Source organism: Xiphophorus maculatus, chromosome 10 (assembly GCF_002775205.1).
Source record: "Xiphophorus maculatus strain JP 163 A chromosome 10, X_maculatus-5.0-male, whole genome shotgun sequence".
Taxonomy (NCBI): domain Eukaryota; kingdom Metazoa; phylum Chordata; class Actinopteri; order Cyprinodontiformes; family Poeciliidae; genus Xiphophorus; species Xiphophorus maculatus.
The window spans coordinates 19,620,128-19,639,445 of record NC_036452.1 but is presented as its reverse complement, the minus strand read 5'-3'; the positions used below and the strand labels follow the sequence as shown (position 1 = coordinate 19,639,445).

At 39.1% G+C, this 19,318-nt stretch overlaps 1 protein-coding gene across 4 annotated transcripts in view; it reads right to left on the bottom strand.

Annotated features, from left to right (window-relative positions):
- The window catches only part of LOC102231360 (canalicular multispecific organic anion transporter 2), a 59,836-nt gene that overhangs the window by 14,951 nt on the left and 25,567 nt on the right, over positions 1 to 19,318 (bottom strand). For 3 of the 4 annotated variants that reach the window (XM_023340619.1, XM_023340618.1, XM_023340616.1), the window contains exons 5-22: positions 18,685 to 18,810; positions 18,527 to 18,588; positions 15,372 to 15,503; positions 12,146 to 12,403; positions 10,091 to 10,268; positions 9,527 to 9,688; positions 9,348 to 9,440; positions 8,054 to 8,257; positions 6,743 to 6,889; positions 6,574 to 6,658; positions 6,300 to 6,366; positions 6,085 to 6,211; positions 4,353 to 4,529; positions 3,052 to 3,219; positions 2,581 to 2,764; positions 2,368 to 2,476; positions 2,103 to 2,253; positions 800 to 1,007 (exon numbers count right to left, since the gene is read on the bottom strand). In XM_023340619.1, the coding sequence (XP_023196387.1) occupies positions 800 to 1,007; positions 2,103 to 2,253; positions 2,368 to 2,476; positions 2,581 to 2,764; positions 3,052 to 3,219; positions 4,353 to 4,529; positions 6,085 to 6,211; positions 6,300 to 6,366; positions 6,574 to 6,658; positions 6,743 to 6,889; positions 8,054 to 8,257; positions 9,348 to 9,440; positions 9,527 to 9,688; positions 10,091 to 10,268; positions 12,146 to 12,403; positions 15,372 to 15,503; positions 18,527 to 18,588; positions 18,685 to 18,810 (2,638 nt within the window). Of the gene's footprint in view, positions 1 to 132; positions 444 to 799; positions 1,008 to 2,102; positions 2,254 to 2,367; positions 2,477 to 2,580; positions 2,765 to 3,051; positions 3,220 to 4,352; positions 4,530 to 6,084; positions 6,212 to 6,299; positions 6,367 to 6,573; positions 6,659 to 6,742; positions 6,890 to 8,053; positions 8,258 to 9,347; positions 9,441 to 9,526; positions 9,689 to 10,090; positions 10,269 to 12,145; positions 12,404 to 15,371; positions 15,504 to 18,526; positions 18,589 to 18,684; positions 18,811 to 19,318 lie in introns of all 4 variants that reach the window. The other variant, XM_023340617.1, reaches the window with a different exon arrangement.

Here is a 19,318-nt window from a genome sequence, read left to right as displayed (position 1 = left end):
GTTAGAAGATTTGCTGCGCCAAACATGCAGGCTGCATGACACTCCAGGAGGAGGAAGAGTCAGACATGAGCGAAGAGGAGGACAGAACGCTTTGATGGCACAGCGGACGGAGGATCGCCTGCCCTAGAGTACCTGAACAAGGACGTAAATAAAAGCCAGGGGGGCAATGACGACGGCAAAAATGGGCGTGCTGCTAACGATAACGATCATGGTGGAGAGGGAAACGAAGAAGGTCCCGAGGAACATGAGCACGGTGGATGGCAGCGCCTCGTCGATCACGTAGATATCCTTGGAGAAGCGGTTGATGATGCGTCCTATGGGTGTGGTGTCAAAGAAAGACTGGGGTGTGTGAAGTTTGTTGTTGAGCAGGTTGGCGTGCAGCTTCTTGGCTGCGCCGATGTTCCCCATGGCTAGAGTGAAGGAAGAGGCCATGACCAGGATACCTGGGAAGGGGTTGAACCAGAGGAGAGGAAGAAGGAATGAAGGTGCAAGATGGAGACACTGGCAGGTCGCTAGGAGAGGAGGAGCGGTAAACACCAGGCTTCAGATCCACAGTCTCCTCCATCCAAAAACTGCTTCCTGTCAGCATAATGAAATCTCTCTGCGCAAGAAAAACAACAAACTACCTGCAAATCAAACCATATCAGATTAATTTTCCAGCACCAAGAAGCTGTGTGGGTGGAAGTGACAAGCCGTAGCATAAACTCAAAGTGTCTATGCACAGTTTCAAGACAAAAAATGAGAAAGGACAAGTCTAACTTTTAAAAGATACTTCAATAGTCAGTGTCTGGTTTCTTACCTTGTGCAATGCCCAGCGCTGCGTACACCCCCACCCTCTTGTGAACGTTGTTCTGGGTGTCATTTGTCAACGAGTCACTGGTCCATTGGCTGAGCCAGATGTTGGAGCCAATGGCGGCGGCACTCTGGCAGCCGTAGAGCAAGCAAATGATCACCGACAGCACTAGTCCCACTGCCTTTGCATACTCCAGGAACACTTTGGTTTTTACCTGTGTCAAGTTCAGAAATGTCAGCAGCAAAATGGTTTTAGCAGGGTATGTGCAGGTTTAACTAATTCAAGCTTAAGACCTTTTAAGATCATCGTGAATTAAATTTAAGACCTGTATCAGAAAGTAATTGTACAGAAGTGTCATACTTTCTATGTTTTCTGATGCTCACTACAGTCGTAACCCCCGTAGTTCAGAATGAACCTAGCCTCATATGGGATGGCGACAGAAGACGAATGGTGTCCAGTTAACTGACGATAAATTTGAACTTCCCCATGATAGATGCAAAAAAACATAGCTAGCTATGCAGCTATGCAACAAGAGTATATTAGCAGCTTGTCACCAGTGGCGGCAACCTGCTCGAGTCACAGAATGCAATAAAAATGTCTACATGCAACTCAAACTTTTGCCTGAGAGAAAAATCCTGGGAGAAAAAAAAGTATTTAGCTAGCTAAATGTTAGCATACTTTCTTTTCTTTTTTAAAAAAGATTCAATTATTTGGCTTGTTATACTTTAATGCTGTCCTTGTTAAAAATTTGATGAGAAAATATAGAGAAAACATTATTGTGCTTCATAAATTTAGTACTACGCTTTGAATGTCATAACATTTAATGACTAGTGTTTCAGCTGCTCTCTGCTCAGCTTTTCCCTACAGCTGTCTGGCTCACAGAGCTGAGAACAGGTACGGTCATCATGAAGGCTAAAAAACGTTTTTTTTAAGAAACTTGTTGACTTGTAAATCTTTACAAGCGCTACCTGGATAAAGGCAAACATCTAGACAGCCTGATCAAGTAAATTGCATTGACCTGCCTGATGGGGTGAGCAAGACATAAAGTTAATTACTTCAGGGATCAGGCATATCTCTAACGTAAAGGGCAAAACATCTGAACCTGCTATTCATTTTTTAATTAACCAGCTTTTTACACAGAAAAGTACAGAAACAAAAGCTGATGACCAAATTGCTTTAAAAAAATCTACAGCAACAGATTTGTTTTTGAAGTAAAATATCAGTGACTTTGAAAGAAAAACTTTCACTTTAAAAGAATTGATGCAGTCCAAAGCTAGAAAAAACCCAGAACAGAATATTCTCAACTGACCCGGCCTGTTTCTGTTGTCTCTGCCTGGATGAGTTTCTGGACCTCCTGGGGTTTCTTCTTCTCCTGGGCCTCTTGGTGCTTCTTCTGGCTCTGTCTCCTGACTGAGCGGCACCGGAAGTTCTCGCTGTCTCCTGACAGGATGCTGATCTGTCTGAAAACGAGAAAGTGGAAAACAGATTTAAGTCAGTGGACATAAAAACAGAAAGGCTGTTTGATTCCAGCAGGATGCGGTTATGGAGGCTTTACTACTTCTAATTTTTCACACCTCATAAAACTTTTCTTTGCCTCATTAACCGTAGGTTCGTTGTCCACCATGTCCGTGTGGTGGTTACTAAGGACGTCGTCGGGGAACAACTCATCTTCTATTAACTGTTCTGTGAAACCATTGGGGCAAACAGAAAGAGACAGGGTGAAACCAGCTAACTCAGCCGTTAATATCAGAAGGGATTGACGGAAGAAGGAGAAAGTGTTGCTCAACCGGTGGCCTCGTCCTCCTCCACGATGTCTTCCAGAGCGTAGTTCCTGAGAAACTCCGCGAAGGCTCCGTTTTGATTGAGCAGCTCTTGGTAGGAGCCCATCTCCGACACCCGACCCTCCACCATCACCACGATGTTGTCCACCTGAGGCAGGAAGCTGATGCCGTGCGTCACCAGGATGCGGGTCTTGGAACCAAACAAAGGAAATGAATCAATACCAATAAAAGAAACCCCAACGGACACACCTTTTATTACAAGCACAAGTTCAGAGAAGCTTTCCACACAGATTCCCGTCAGAGAAAACAGGCTTTTATCAAAGACCGAGGATTTTGTTTACGACCCAGAATGAGTCATTTACTGATAAAAGCCGACAGCTTCCTCACTGGAATAGCGATAAGATCCAACTTTATCACTCGAACGCCGCAGTGGTTCCAGTACCTGTGCGGATCGGCGACGTCAGAGAGTTTCCTCACCTTGCCTTTCAACACGCCCTCAGGGCCGATGAGGTTGTCGAAGATGTGTTTGGACACGTGGGCGTCCACGGCGGACAGCGGGTCGTCCAGGAGGTAGACCTCGGAGTCGCTGTACAGAGCTCGAGCCAGGCTGACCCTCTGCCTCTGACCGCCGGAGAGGTTGATGCCCTGCAGAGAGACCGGACGGTGTCATCGTCTGTCATCAAAGACGGTTCTTTCTGTTTTATATGTCATATCATCAAATCAGAAAACAAAATATTACAAACAAAACATTTTAGATTATGAACACAAGATTTTCTCGAAGGAAGTGCTGCAAATGTGTTCATGCATGTAGAATTTTACGAGTGCACATTTGTAAAGTGCAATGAAAATTGTGATGGCTATTGGTACTTGGTAAGTAGAGATGAAAGTTTTGTCTCTTTTTCTTTACAAATACCTCACTCAGATTAGCTGTATTCAGAAACCTTTACTCTTCTAAATAAAACCCAATGCCTTCGTCTTTAAGACATTATCTAATTAATAGATGTTTATTGAAGCGTTTAAAGAGAAACTCTACTCTACGAAGCCATAAGACGTCCCTCTTTTTAGATTGCTTCAAGTTATGTAGGAAAAATGACTGAATGTTTCGGCCAACAAGCATAACCAAACCAGCAAAGCACAAATATTTTAACCCTTCGTGACCCAAGTTTCAAATCTGTCTGGACATTTTTGCTTATTTTAACTGAACGCAGTACTTTATGAATGTCATGCAAGTAAATATATTTGCCCATTTATTCATCACAACTCCAACTTACAATATCTAGCAAGTTATTGTCCCAATTTTACCATCTATTAAAATATTGCCCTTGCTATAGCAGGAGTGAAATTACAGTAATAACTCAATATTGTCTGGAAAGCGCAACGTCTCCCCTTTCAGAAACCGTTGGAATTTTTCAGACAGAGCAAAGTGTGGCGCAATTACAGTTCTGCAAATTTGGCTGGATCGTTAGTGCTCGGTTTGGTCTGGAAGGGTTAACAAAGCAGAACAATCCAGGAAGAAAACCTGTTGGGGACCGCAGAAGACTTATAGTGGAAGAGTTTGCAAAATGTGTTATGGCCCAGTCAAAGTCCAGACCTTCCTCCAGTTGAGTATCTGTGAATTCACACCACACTTTTCAGAACTTATTTCAGTATTTGAAAATCATGCATCCTCTTCCTTCCACTTCCTAATTACACACTGCTGTGTGTTTGCCAATAACGTAAAACCTAAATGCAGAAACATTCAGGAGGTAGGGATACTTTTTTTCTTTTTGCTTTTCTACCTTTTCTCCGATCTCTGTCATGTCTCCTCCAGGCAGCACTTCCAGATCTGGCGTCAAGGCGCAGGCGTCCAGAACACGGCGGTATTTGGACTCGTTGAAGCTCTTCCCAAACAGGATGTTGTCCCGCAGGGTGGCATTTTGTATCCACGCCTGCTGGGGAACGTAAGCCACCGACCCCTGAGAACAGAGTCCGATTTCTGTTAGTTCTCCCGTTTTTTTGTGTCCAGAGTGTGTGAAATGTTCGCATTCTGGGCGTTAAGGGTTCCAGCTGGCTGCACAAAATAAATCATTTGCAATCGTTCCACTGTGTATGCAGTGCAAGCACTTGAAACTTGACACTATAAAGCCTAAAACCTGACAATTTACGATCTACAAAATGACGACCTAGAGTAGCTGCTGAACATCAAAGCTGGACTCTTTTTCTTTTTTTTTTTGATCTGTCTAATTATTTTTTAATCCGAGGTATAGCTGTCAAAAATGCTGATCTTTTAGAAAACATTGAACTTTAGCTATAAAAAGAAAAAGTACAGATTCCTACAAAGTTAGCTTTTTTTAGTCATACTTCACTGCATCAGATCATTAAATAAATTTCAGGAAAAGACAAAGAACCTGATCAAAGAGAAATGTAACTTTTCAAGTGATAATTTTATTCATTAAGTGGGAAATATAATTGGACCATGAATTAGGCAATAACCACATCTGGGCCCAAGTACTGACGGATCTTTAGGATAAAGAAAACACTTAAATAGAACCTCTTTAACGTAGGTCTGGACTGTATGTGTAAAATAAATTGCTAGGGGGGAAAATACTTTGAAAAATGTAGTTTTCAAAGTATTTTCCAATAACTGGAAAAGTGCATATTAAATGTTTTACTGCTGAAAGATTTGGGAAGCAAGATAAGCTCAACTTAAATAGCATAAATCTAAAGAAAAATATCTGGGAATCTGTTAGAAAAATATGTTAGTCATAATTTTTATAATCCCACATTTACTTATTGAATTATTACATTTATAGTATTTGTTTTACTTAGCATCTTATCTTATTCGTAGACTCAAAGAATCATTTGCATTTATTACTTGCATTGTTTTAGGTTTATTATCTACTAATTTGTTTTTTTTATGTTCTGCTCTTTTAACCAAGTTCACATTTGCCTGTCCAAAGTTCACTGTGACCTTTTGATGACCTTCTGACACTCCAACATTACAGAAAAGTATTGTTTCCAGTGTGTCCAAACTCAACGCAGCAAAGTCACAGACTATAGAAGTGAGGTCATTTCTGTTGTTGGAGAGTGAAGAGATGTTACTGGATTTGTAAACCCATCCCATTTTCTCCTGGGCAGAGTATCTGTCTCCGATTTGATTCCGTCTTGAACGTTCCTAATATTAATTTTTACAACAGAATCCTTGTTTTAAAAATTCCTGCACATAAACTATTCAAACTTGAAATTAAGTGTTGATTTTGAAACGTTTGTACAATGATGCAACTGTAATCTGTGGGAAGGTATGAAAGATTTCATCAGGGGCGTGAAATGTTTACTTTGCTGGATTCTTGTGGTCACAGAAATTGTAAAAGTTTTTGTTTCAGTCAGACAGAAACTCGCCAGTTTTTACAACAGTGAGTCACATGTTCAATCCTTGTTGGGGAAACGTTGCGGCAGGTTCATCTGCAGTCTTATAAAAAAAAAAAGGGAGACGCTACTTTACAGGGAAAGTAATTCTCAGTGAAGTCGTACCCGAACACAAACTTCGCCTTCCACTTTCTCCATGTCGCCCAGCAGCGCGGAGATCAGCGAGGACTTCCCACAGCCAACATGACCCACCACTGCTACCAGGGAGCCCTGGGGCACCATCACGTTGATGCTAACAACACACAGCAAACATGTCACAGTTAGGGAAGTAAAAACACAGGACTTGTGAATGAACGTATCTGTAGCTGAGCGTGGCGTACTTGTCCAGAACAGGTTCATCTTCTTTGGCCCACGTGAATTTCCCGTTGACTACCGAGACGGCGAACTCTGTTGAGTAACAACGGGATGAAAGACTTTCTTTTCAACAACATTCAACTGATGACAGACGAGAAAGCCTGAGTCATGTCACTGCTCTTTAGGTTCGGAGACACTGGGTGAAAGGCGAGGCGGCTTTGCAGAAGGATTTCCCTTTTGGAAGAAGTGAAAAGAAACCCTGACAACGCCCTTTAAGTAGGGATTGGGCTTTGTTTTTACCTGAGCTGGTCTTTCTGTCCACGGAGTTTGGGTCCAACTCATCGTGACTCAGGAAATTTTGGATTCGCTTCAGCGACACGCTCGCCTGAGAAGCAGAAGAGAGACGTAAAGCTGCAGAAGAAAACGCAGGGAGGACGAGGAAGAGAAGAAGAGGGGGAAGAAAGGACACCTGTACGAGACTGCTGATCACTTGGGGGAGCATGTTCAGAGGAAACCGAAGGATGTTGAAAAGGGAGAGCGACACAAAGGCCTTCTCTGCGTCCAGAACGTTCTTCTCATCTACACTGACGAACACGGCAAACGTCGTCAAGGCAACCTGGAGACATATGGGTAAAGCAGCAAGACGTCAAGGCCTATTATTACACCATGGTAATTCAGCAATTAGCATCATTTAAGCGCATTATTTTACTTGTTTCGGAAAACAAAAAAACCCCAAAAAACAAGTGCTTAATGCATTAGTTTCTGCTTAGTTTCATTCTCGGTTCCTTTTATTCAGTCTCTATCAGCTACCCCCATCCCATATTATATAGTATATCTCCTGCCTTACATATGCTGCATTAATAGAGATTCCCTATATTATGTGGCATGCTAAATGTCAATTGTATCCTGTGAAAAATGTAATTTGTTTCATATTTCTAATTAGAAAACTTTAAGAGGGAATAAATTAAAGAGAAGTAACTGCTTTTAAGACCTACTAGAAAATAAATGTCAGAAAATAAGATATTTTAAAATCACTATAAAATAAAACCAAAACTGACCAAAGTACTGATCAAAATCAAATCAAATCAAATTTTATTTGTATAGCACATTTCAGCAGCAAGGCATTTCAAAGTGCTTTACATCATTACAAACACAGAAACACAATGTAACATAGAATCAACAATCAAAACACAGCATTAAGTCAAGTTCCATCAATAAATTTGTAATTGATTACATTTCAAATACAATCCTAAACAGGTGGGATTTTAGTTGAGATTTAAAGGAAGTCAGTGTTTCAGCTGTTTTATAGTTTTCTGGAAGTTTGTTCCAAATTGGTGGTGCATAGATGCTGAAAGCTGCTTCTCCTCGTTTGGTTCTGGGGATGCAGAGCAGAACCAGAACCAGAAGACCTGAGAGGTCTGGTGCACCCAGAACCAACTCTCTCTCTGATTAAAAATGCCTAAGTAGCCTTAAATTCCATATATCAAATCTCCTGTTTAAGGTACTTGTGACATTTTTGGGGGCTCGTCTAGGATTTGGATCAGTCATCAGCTACTAAATTCTTAAACTATATGACATGATCAAGATGCAGCAACTTGGTAAAAGTTCAAAAACACAATTAAAACAAAGATAAGTGATGAAAGTCTCCTGCTAAAACAAATTGAAGAGGAGGGTATCTCAGAAACTACATAAAATTTATCGACAAAAAGAACAATGTGGTCTCTGAGGTTTTCATTTGTTTCACTTATTATTAGTAAACAGTAAAGCATTAAGAGCTTACAAGGAAAGGGGCACTGGTCCAGGCCATGGTGGAGAGTGCTCCCAGGTAGGCTGTTTTTCTGAGGACGTTAAGTTCCTTCTGCCGAATAGCCAGGACCTTTTCTTTGAAGGAGTTCTCCCAGGCGTACAGCTTGAGGACTTTGATGCCGTTAAGGATCTCATTCATCAGCTTGATACGAGCGTCCTTGTGCTGCATCTGCTCCACCTGAGGATGGATGCAAAACGGCATTTTGTTGGATGTACAGACCTAGAAATAGCCACCATACATAAGAAGCTAACAAGCTACCTTAAAATTTAAGGTAGATTTTAGAGGATTCCATGACACGGCAAGATTCCACATGTGATTTAGATGTACGATGCAAAAACCAACCGGCTGGAAACTCAAAAATCCATATCGACCATAAGAAAGCACTACCTTGTTGAACTTCTTTGGCACAGACGTCACTGAAACAATTTTCAAGTAATTTTCTCTATCAGTCAGGTGTTGAAATTAGAGGAATGAGAAATATAAAAGGCTTTTAAAGGGAGACTGCATCTTCTTCTACCCAGACACGTCATTTGGGCCACAGGAGAGTGAGTCTTTGATCAGATAACAGGAAGGCTGAATAGAGCACAGCAAAGCTGCAAGTTTTCTAAATCTCCCTATATTGAAATAAACAGAATTTTTTTATCTCAGTGTTAAGGCAAGGAACTACAATCCCAAGGGAATCCATATGGAAACTGTTGTGTTAATGTTAGCCTGCGCTAATTGCTAATATAAGATCATTAAGACTATTTAAAATTCAGCAAAATTAGCATATCAGCAATGTTTTCAATTCCACATTGGTGTGGTTTTACTTTCATTGAGGTTTTTTCAAACCTTCGTTCCTGATTTTTTGTTTTTTTTAACTGTTCCATCTTTTTTCTGTGCAGCTCGGTTGATTTTAGCCAATTTTTTTTTTTTTTTTTACTTTGCTCTATTCAATTTCCATTTGGGATCAATAAAGTATTTATGAACTTGAATTTAAATCAGTAGGTTGGAACTTTACAGAAACTTGAGGTCGGAAATTAACCTAAAATATCTAATGGGGCATCTCTACATCAGAAAGTTTAAGTGAGTTCAGCACTGACCCTTGGTCTAATCCATCCACCCTGAGCCCAAGATGTTAGAACCTGTTTTCTGTTCTGTAGTCTCGAGAAGATTCACAGTAAACAATTTGGAAATACTGCGTAATAATTACAAAAAGTACTTAAGTTTACCTTTTAAAACAAATACTCAAAATTAAATGAATTCCACACAGCGTCCCTCTCTGTACCTGATAGGCGCGCGTCTTCATGGCGATGACGGCATTAAAGGGGATGAGCATGACCATGACAGCCACACCAGCCAGCACAGATGGACCAAGGTTCTGCAAAATATGAAAGAAACATTATCTTTAACAGTGCTGGGATTTTTAAATGCGGTTAAATTTGCTATATTATCTGTGTTGCGTACCTGCCAGAGGAAGTAGAGTGCCAGCATAATTTGCAGAGGAGCGGACCAGAGCATGTTGAGGAAGGTGGTGAGATCCATGAACCTTTGTGCGTCGACAGACATCAGATTCACTATTTCTCCCACCGTAGAGGAATGCTTGGCAGCATTCGTTATGACCAGAGACTGAAAAAAAAGAGAAACAATAAAAAGTGGTGAGAAAAAATTTATATTTTTTAATGCAAAACAATTATTATTAAAACAGCTGTTTAGTTCACTCTATTGACCATTTGACCATTAAACTTTCATTAATATCTTCAAGGCCAAAGCAGCGCAAACAGAAAATGTTTACTCCACAAACCAGCACAAACGCAGCTGAGTTGATTGACACAATTTTGCATGATTTGAAGAAGGTGATGGGGGGGGGGGGCCTCGTTGACCTTTCATGACCTCTGGAAACATTTACTAATATCTTTAAAGGCACAAATCAGCACAAACGTAGCACAGACATTTGCCACCAATTTTGATAGATTTGCAGAACGTGGGGTGGTGAACTGAGGTTTGAGAAAGTGACTGTCGGATATGTACCTTCCTGTAGATGGCTCCTATGAGAGCGGTCCGGACGTTCATCCCCGTTACGAAGCAGTACTGAAAGTGCCGGTGGAGGATGAGAGTCTGCAGGATGGCTGCGAAGAACATGAGGAAGGCCAGTGTGTAACCCCACCAAATAGGGACGTCCTTCTGACTGGTGAAGGAGATCAACATTCTGGAAAAGTAAAAAAAATTCAAACTTACAAAATAATCGAAGCGTTCAGATTCAACAATCTGCACCTCGTTAATCACTGGCGGAGTGATTTCAGATGTCCTGCCGTTTGTACTGAAATGAATTAAGTTGATCAATTTGTAAAAGGGCACAAATTATTATCAACTAAACCTCTTTATCATTTTATCTTTTCGCAGCTGATGGAGGCTGCAAAGCTAATAGAAACACCTTTTTCTTTCCAGAACTTTGGGAAAGTGTAATTGATGAAGTCTCAGTTTTGTAATTTTCTTAGATTAATTCTTAGCATTTGAGCTATTATCAATCATTCAAATCAAATTTTACTTGTATACCACATTTCAGCAGCAAGGCATTTCAAAGTGCTTTACATAAAATCAAACACAGAAACACAAAGCAACATAGAATCAACAATCAAAACATGACATTAAGTCAAGTTCCATCAATAAATTTGTAATTGATTACGTTTCAAATACAATCCTAAACAGGTGGGGTTTTAGTCTAGATTTAAAGGAAGTCAGTGTTTCAGCTGTTTTACAGTTTTCTGGAAGTTTGTTCCAAGGGTTAACCCTATATGGAGGCAACATCTGATTCTTTATGTGATATTATAGAAAAATCTAAAGATAAGAGGAAGATCCTGAATGACCTCCACAAGTCTGGATCTGAAAGCAGAGATTCTTCAAGTAGGAGACAGGTAACGTATGCAAACCTTTACATATGGGTGAAGGTAAACATTTGTCTTCCTCGTCTTCGTTATTTAGGAAAAAAGAAGTAACTTTGTTAATCCTTACTGACCTAAAACTGAATGAATGTAGTTGAATTTATGTCAGGAAGTGAAAAGATTCTGGATTTTAAACAGTGTAAGTAAAAAACCTGCAGACTACTGAAGTAAGCTAGCATGTCAGCTTTCAGCTAACTTTTCAGAAAAGGCTTTTACTGTAGCATGCTAGTCGATTTTAAACTGAGCTATCATTCATTTAGCTTTTTTAACAGTGCTATTTTAGCTCATTTTTCCTTTTGTTTCCTAAAAGCTAGCTGACTAGGCACACTGCTCGTCATTTTCATACTTTAGATTCTTTAGGGTGGTTGCTAGCCTTTGGCTACTAGCAAAACTAGAGAAACAGGAAACAGCAGCAGCAGGATGCCTGTTGCCTGATGAAGATACAGTCAAGCCCTTTAGGTCAGTCTGAGTTATTTGACTTGTTTAATTGGGTGAGATTTAAACCTCAATAAGATCGGACAAAAGACTGCCGGCTGTGGGTCAGAGAACATGTGGGTTAAAAACTAGACAGAACTAGAAAAGTCATCTTGAATTTGTCTGGCATACTTGACTAAACACACCAGCACACTTACAGTTTCATCATGACTTTGTTTTTATCCATTTTTAACAGAAGATTTTAGGATATGCTGCATTTTGAAAACTCAAATTAAGACTTGAGGGTGTTTTGAACTTTTTGCCTGTGCTACACAGAACAGATACAATCGGTATTAGTTAACAATCTTGAGTCATATGATAAAATGCATGGAGGGAAATTTGTTGGTGAACAGCTCCCATCTTATCTGACTGAAACTTGGAGATACGGCTTTCACAGAACATTTGCCTTAATCAAATTTTCACCCGGGGGCCATTAAGGGCCCGAAGAGGAAATCTATTTATATCTCGGACAAAGCTAGCACACATTTTTTATCAGAAGAAAGCAACCCTACTTTGGATAGATGCAAACGCAACATGCAAAAAAAAAAGAAGAAAAGTGCTGGAAATAGTTGTTTTCAGAACTGGAACAAAGAAGGTTTTATTTGCTAATGTGACGCAGCGTGGATAGCAACCTGCTGACGGAGACTCTAAACTTTATTTATTTTTTTACCTGAGCAGCTGGGGGTTGACGAACATGATGGAATCCTGCAGGAGCTTAAAGCACGAGCCAATCAGAAAGTAGGGGCCGAACGCTTTGATGAGGACGCGGAGGAAGGACGGCTGGTGGGGAGCCGCTTTCTGATTGGACAGCAGCACCTCCACTTCCTCCGGGCTGGTTTCGCCCCCCGCGGCTCCTCCTGAGACGTGGTTGGTGGCCGATGGTTGCTGCTTAGCGTACGTCGCCTTGGTGGTCAGATTCTGTTCACTGCTGTTAGAGGGGTAGAAATAAAAAAATAATAATTTAAAAGTCAATGGAAATGTCAAAATAGGCTTCATATGTCATTAAGGTCATTGTGACACACACTCAATAAAAAACACGGTCACCTTGGAGTAGAAGATATCTATTTTATAATGAATAATTTCAACAATTAAAAATATATATATATATAGAATTAAATCACTCAATGCCTCGACTATCCTCCAGGTTTTATAATATGCTTTTTCTACTGAAAAGATAGATTACAACCAATTCTCACTTTTTAGGGCAAAATGATAAAAGAAATTCCAGTTTAATCATTGATTCTTATTACAAAAAAGCTTTAAACAAGCTATAAAGTCATGCAGGAAGCAACATATTGGGATTTTCTAATATTTGTAATATCGGTATTTGTGTGTTTTGTGTTTTTCTGTTTGCTTTTTTTTCTCTCATTATTTTTCTGAGTTGGTTGCCCCCACTTTGAAAAATCACTGCTATGACTAATAGGAAAATAAACTCTTCTTGAAACCATAACTATCTATCACTGACTGATCTGCAGTCTTGTTTGTCAAAAGGTGTAAAAATGAAACTATTTAAGACATTTTAAAAAAACATGGGTTTGTATTTGTGGATAATTACAGATCTGAAGGTGCTTAAGTCATAAAAATGCAGTGAAAAAGAACTACTATAACTCCCTTTTAATTATTTTAGCTTCAATTTCTACATTGTAAAACATTTTTATTAGTTATTTTGTATCAGGATGAGATGGACACCTTTACCAGCAAGCAAGTTTCAACACACAGCGGGAGCAAAACCTGAATAATTGTCCCGTCCAACCAACTGCACTTGTTTAAGTAGTGACCGTTAAATCCCTCAGCAGGACCAGAGGCAGTCAATAGGGGGAATGAGTCAGCTTGTTAAGGAATATACTTACTTGTATAAATACAACAAACCTATTCTAACATAAGCTTAGAGTGCAGAAAACCCTCCATTTGTCAACTAACCGTCGAGCTTTGGCTGAATACAAACAGGTTTGTGTGCAGCTCAAAGAAAAAGGCCAATCCAGCTTTTGACATATCGATTTACGAGTTAATCTCAGTCCAGAATGAAACACACAGGAAAAAAAAGTTGTGGCACTGAAACAGGAAACAGCCTCCAGGAGGCCAGAGTTTAGCAAACCTGTTATGCAGGTTTTATTTTTCTTTTAAAGAGTAATAAAAACATAATAAAATTGTGCTCCAGGGCAAACTAAAAAGCCAGACCAATTATAGCTGAAAACATGTTTGGTGTAATTACCCGAGCCATTAAATGATTGTTATTATGAATTACCAACACAGACGCAAAACCATGTCTAATTATCTTAAAGTGTGTTTTTAGCACCTTTTTTTTTTAAATTGCCTTTTCTTTTTACTCTTTAAATCTGATAAGTCGGTGAGCTGGAAGAAGTTCGACATATTAGAGGAAACCATCCCACTGTGTGGGTTACATAGAGCATGCTCAGAGTTTCACTTGTGCAGCTCAAAGAGCGTGCACAAAGAGACCCGCCCTCTCACACAACATCCTCTGCTCTCTGTGGTCTAACAGGGAGGCAAAAAGCAACACAACTCAGCTGCACCAATTATGCGCAATTATAAAGGTTTTTAAAGGTTTTTACAACTGCGCATCTGAAAAGTCTGACGTGTATTTGTGTTTAAAGCAATGAGGTTTTTCAGGAAAGGAGCTTTGCACGTAAAGAAGTTGCTCCGTCCGTATTTGTAAAGTAATTTAGGATCAGACAGACTCCAGGGAGAGCGTCTGTGAAAGAAAATAAAATAGTTAAGTTAATTTGACTTATAACAAGACGTGTTTCCCATGTTATAAGTGAAAATCTACCAGTGGAACCAAAATGTTTTCATTAATATTGAGGAATTAATTACTAAAAACAACCTCATGTCTTGCTCAAAAATTACTTGTAAGCTAGTTTAGTTTTATTTCTAGTGTACCAAGACATTTGAGCAGGAAACTTGACCAAAAATAAATGACGACTTTTTGCAGTGCATTTTGAAAGGTTTCTCTAGGTTTCACCAACTCAAAATTAAGATTTTTTAAGACCACCATGAATTAAATTTAAGACCTGTATCATGACAGAAATGTACACAGAAAATCACATAATTTATGTACAAATGTGAAGCTTCTTGGCACAGAACACACATAGCGTCATCTGAGTTGGCAACAGAAGTGGAGCCAGTGGCAAAGACGAACGTCATCCGGGCAACAGGCAGTAAATTTACACTTTCCAATGATAGATGCAAAAAAGCTAGCTAGCCAACAAAGGTATAGTCAGCGGTAGCTTTCACCGCCTCGAGTCACAGAAGCCAATGAAGATGTCTGAGTGCGACTCAAACTTTTGCCTGATAGAAAAGTCCCACGATAAATATAAATTGCATCGAATATACAAGATATAATAGACCGGCCACGACCAAATTTAAGACCTGTGATTAGAGTATTTAAGGCCAACTTACATATTTTCTAATTCATTTAAGACACTAAGTCCTTAATTTTAGATTTAAGACTTTTTAAGGGTGGATTGTATTTAAAGGTATTTGAATATATGACAATGCAAGCCACATGTGTCATATTTTGTGTGTAAAGTAAAAAAATTTAATTATGCTTCTACTCTGTGTTGGTCTATGACATAAAACCTTAAGACACATTTAAGTTTGTAGTCGTAGCTTGACGAATAAAGCTATTCAGACATTTTTCTAAATAACTTTAGACATTGGGCAGCATTTTTACAGGTAAAAATAATGAGTTGCAGACACAGTAGAGCTATTTTAGCATTAAAATAATTAAGTTCAATCTGATGTTTAAAACATTTTTTTGAAAGTTTTCATTGTTGGTAAACTTTCTTTTTTAATGAGTAGCAAAGACTGAATGAAAGCACTCCATGCCTCAGGAGATGGAAACCGGCCCCTTCACTCTAGAGCTTTTAAACTCGTACCTCTTGACCTTGGTTTGCTCCTTCTCCCACTCCTTCAGGAGTTTCGGCACTATCTTCTTGGAGCTGTCGCGCTGGTTCAGCGACCACAAGTCTTTGGCTTCAAGGGGCATTTTGTAACCTTTGATGGCCAAACTGGGAGAGAGAAAAAGCAGCTGAATTGAGTCAATCACATACAGTAAATGAATACATAATTTTCACTACATTCAAGTGAAAATCTTCAGTAGCCTCATTTTTTGTGAATCTAAATCCCAGTGATTAGCTCCAGACTTCAGAGCAAGCCTGGGATGCTTACTGGTTTCTAAATTCACTAAGGTTTGGAAAAGTTGTGGTTTTAAATGCTTTTCTTCTGCTCCATCTGTTGCTGCACACTGTCACTCAGGTGGCTGAACGAGAGCTACAACATGACAAAGAAAAATACAACTTTGACATGGAAACTAAAAGATCACCACGTAACACTCTTATTGGGATAACATTGTTTTACAACTGCAAAGGTGATGTTATGCATTTGTGTTTTAAATTACTTTGATACGGCACATTTTTACTAGTAGTTGAGAGGAATTTGGTTCTACGTTGGGTTTTTCTGGAAATCTGAAGTATCTTCCACATGAAAAGTTTAAAGTTATTACAAATAATTTCATGGCTACAAAACAGCAGTACATAAATGAGCACGGTAATAGCTTTAACAAAGTCTCTGCAGGTTTCACCAACTCAAATTTCAGACTTTTTAAGACCATTATGAATGGAATTTAAGACCTGTATCTAAAATGGATAAAACGTACAAACGTTGTCCATTCAACTGGCGATAAGTTTCCACTTACCCATGATAAAAAGCTAGCTATGAAAGGATGTGTTAGCAGCTAGTTATACAGTAGCTTCAACCGTCCTGAGTCACAATATGTGACTCAAACCTTTGCCTGACAGAAAAGTCCTATGAGAAAATAAAATTAAACAGAATATAAGAGATTGAACAGTCCTGATTAATATATTAAAGCCCAACTCACATTTTAAAAGATGAATTTCAGATATTTCAAGGCCTTAATTTTAGATATACGAATTTAAGACTTTTTAAGAATGCGCAGACGCCCCATTTAACTAGTTCCACCACAGCAGGAAAGCAGGGTAGGTTTTCGCCTCCCTTTCATTTTGGATACCGTCTATATTTCATGTTTGCCTTTTATTGTGGAATTCATTTATATCAATTTAAATTTTGATTTAAATTCTGGCCGCCAGTCCCAGCCAGTGTTGTCTCCATTTGCAGGTCCTGCGTGGCTCCTTCCCGTTTTTCATAACCCCTTCAGAGGTGGTACAAGCCAGACCGAGCCATGTGCTGCACGCGTTGTCTTGGTTAGGCTTTAATCTTATCAACTCAACATTTCTGGCTTTTTATCTTTAAGATGAAATGAAATATCCTGTTTTATTTGAATCAACAATGATAACAACCACACGGAGGATGATATGCAATGTCATTTTAAGTTTCCACCATCGAACCTATCTGCTGTGTGTTCCAGCACATATCCACGCCCACAATAGCAAGTAAAACACAGCCAGTGGAGACACACCCAACTTGGCTGAACCTGAACCAAACATTAACCTGTGAGACTGAGACTTGGTAATGAAGAAGTGGCTTTAGATACTCCTGTAAGCTAATAGGTTTACAGGAAAACTGTCTTGTTAATTTATGTGGTTTACCAAATAATGTTCTCCCCACCACCAAGACAGACGGTTGGGTTTGGGCACAGACCTATAAACCAATGCACAGAAATCACCGGGAACTGTTCTTTCACACAGGAAAACACCAACGCAAACTGCATATTGAAAGTGGGAAGAGAAACCTTTTCCTGTAATACTGATGTCCTCCCACTCAGTCATTGAGACAGAGCAGAGCCTCAAGGTCATCTGAGGTCGTCTGAGCGACGGAAATCAGAATATAGAGACTAAAGGAGGCTCAGAGCTTCATTCACTCTACATGGGTCACAATTCATTAGAGGCAAGGTTTGCAGCAGTCATTCGAGTCTTCAGTTTTTTATATTTCATAATTTTCAGATTTTTATGCTAAATGATTTATTAGGTTAGACCAGTGGTGTCTAAACTTTTTACCATGAAGTCCAGAATCGTTAAGTTGCCATTATCAATGGCATTTAAGGCCCGTATCTCCACAGAAATGTATGAACTTCCTCCATCTAACTGGCGATAAATTTGCACTTACTAATGAAAAATGCAAAAGGGTGTATTAGCAGTGGATTATTGGTACACTGAAACGTCTGTAGCTACAAATCGCAATGAAGATGTCTGAGTGTGACTCAAACTTTTCCCTGACAGCAAAGTCCTGAAAGAAAAAAGGTTTTTGAAAAATCTACGTAGAATATACAAGATTAAATAATCAGGCGACGATCAAATTTAAGACCTGTGACGAACATATTAAACTTTGTTTTAAAAATGAATTCCAGACATTTAAGGCCTTGATTTTAGATACATAAATTTAAGACTTTTTAAGGATGCGTGAACACTAATAATAATTTCTAAAGCTTGGTGGTTACAGTCTATGTGTTTTCCAGCATGAACTTCGAGAAGTCAGTCAAGGAACAGACGACTGGCATTTTTAACCCACTGAGAAGCTGACAAACTGATCAATTACAGGACATAATATGGTCAGAAATTGGTCGAAATGTTTTTATTATGTTAATAAAACTTCATAAGAAAAGTTATAGTGATTTTATTAGCCACTATAAATTTGATATAGTGGCTAATAAAATTCCTTAAAACCTCTAAACTGTTAATACTTGTCTTCAGTGCCCTATATAAACCAATAGAATCAGTCCGTAAAAAGATATGAGAAATTTGTTATATTGTACTGTTACATTAAAGTTTGTCTGTATTTCTCCTTCTGGTGAATCTTCTTTAGCAAATTAACAAGTTGCCAATCTGAATGTAGGTATTTCAACACAGTTTTACTCAGCAGAAGGTTTGGTTTTTAACTTGGATTTGTTGGCTGCTGCTCTTTGAAACAGAGAAAAGCTAACAAATAAAGCTGAAATATTCAACCTTTAATTTTCTAATTCTGAAATATTGCAGTTACTTCAAGCTAAACAGAGATGATAGATTTCAGAGTTGTCATAAAATCATATCACAAAAACCTAAATTAATCAGCGGCCCACCTTGTGAACCACCAGAAGGTCACGGTGGACAGAAAGCCTGCTGTAGCTTCAGGGCACGGATTCTGAGGAGAAAAGGGGCAAAAAGAGGGGCAAAAAACACAAGTCAGAGCAGTTAAATATATATAAAGTGTAAACATGTTGCAACGTGTGGGACTCACAGGGTCAGTGACCACATTGGAGAAGAGAGGAGGTTTCTCATTCAAGCAGCAGAGGACGAGCTCGAGGAGGATCAGGCCGAAGTAGAAGTAGAAGGAGGTGAAGCGCAGCTTGTCCGGAACGCCGCCCTGAAATGCACAAAAAAAGGGAAAAATAAATATTGCGAATTATTTATCCAGGATAAAAGAAGCGTAGTCCGATTTAACTTCAGACAGAGAGAAAAAATGTGTTTGTGTCTTTATATTATATGTATGAAAATGTCTGGTTCAAACTGGAAATAACCGCTTTCTAAATGTGGGCCTTTAGTCAAATGTTAAATTCCACTTTATTACAAAACTGTGCAGTTTGAATTTCAAGCCCTTTCAAGGAATTTGTACAGAAACCAATCACTTTCCAATCACTTGAAAACGCCAAATTGAAATTCAACGATTTCAAGCACCTGTAAGAACCCTATAATCAACTTTAATTTTGCTCATAACACTCCACACTGGAAGACATTTTAAATATCCGAAATAAAACGCAACAAGAAGAAGGGAAATAAAAAAAACACATGCAACCGAAACCTCAAATAAAATAGAATTTGAAATCTCTGCCTTTCAAAAAAATAATAATCATTTTCATTTATCATGCAGTTAA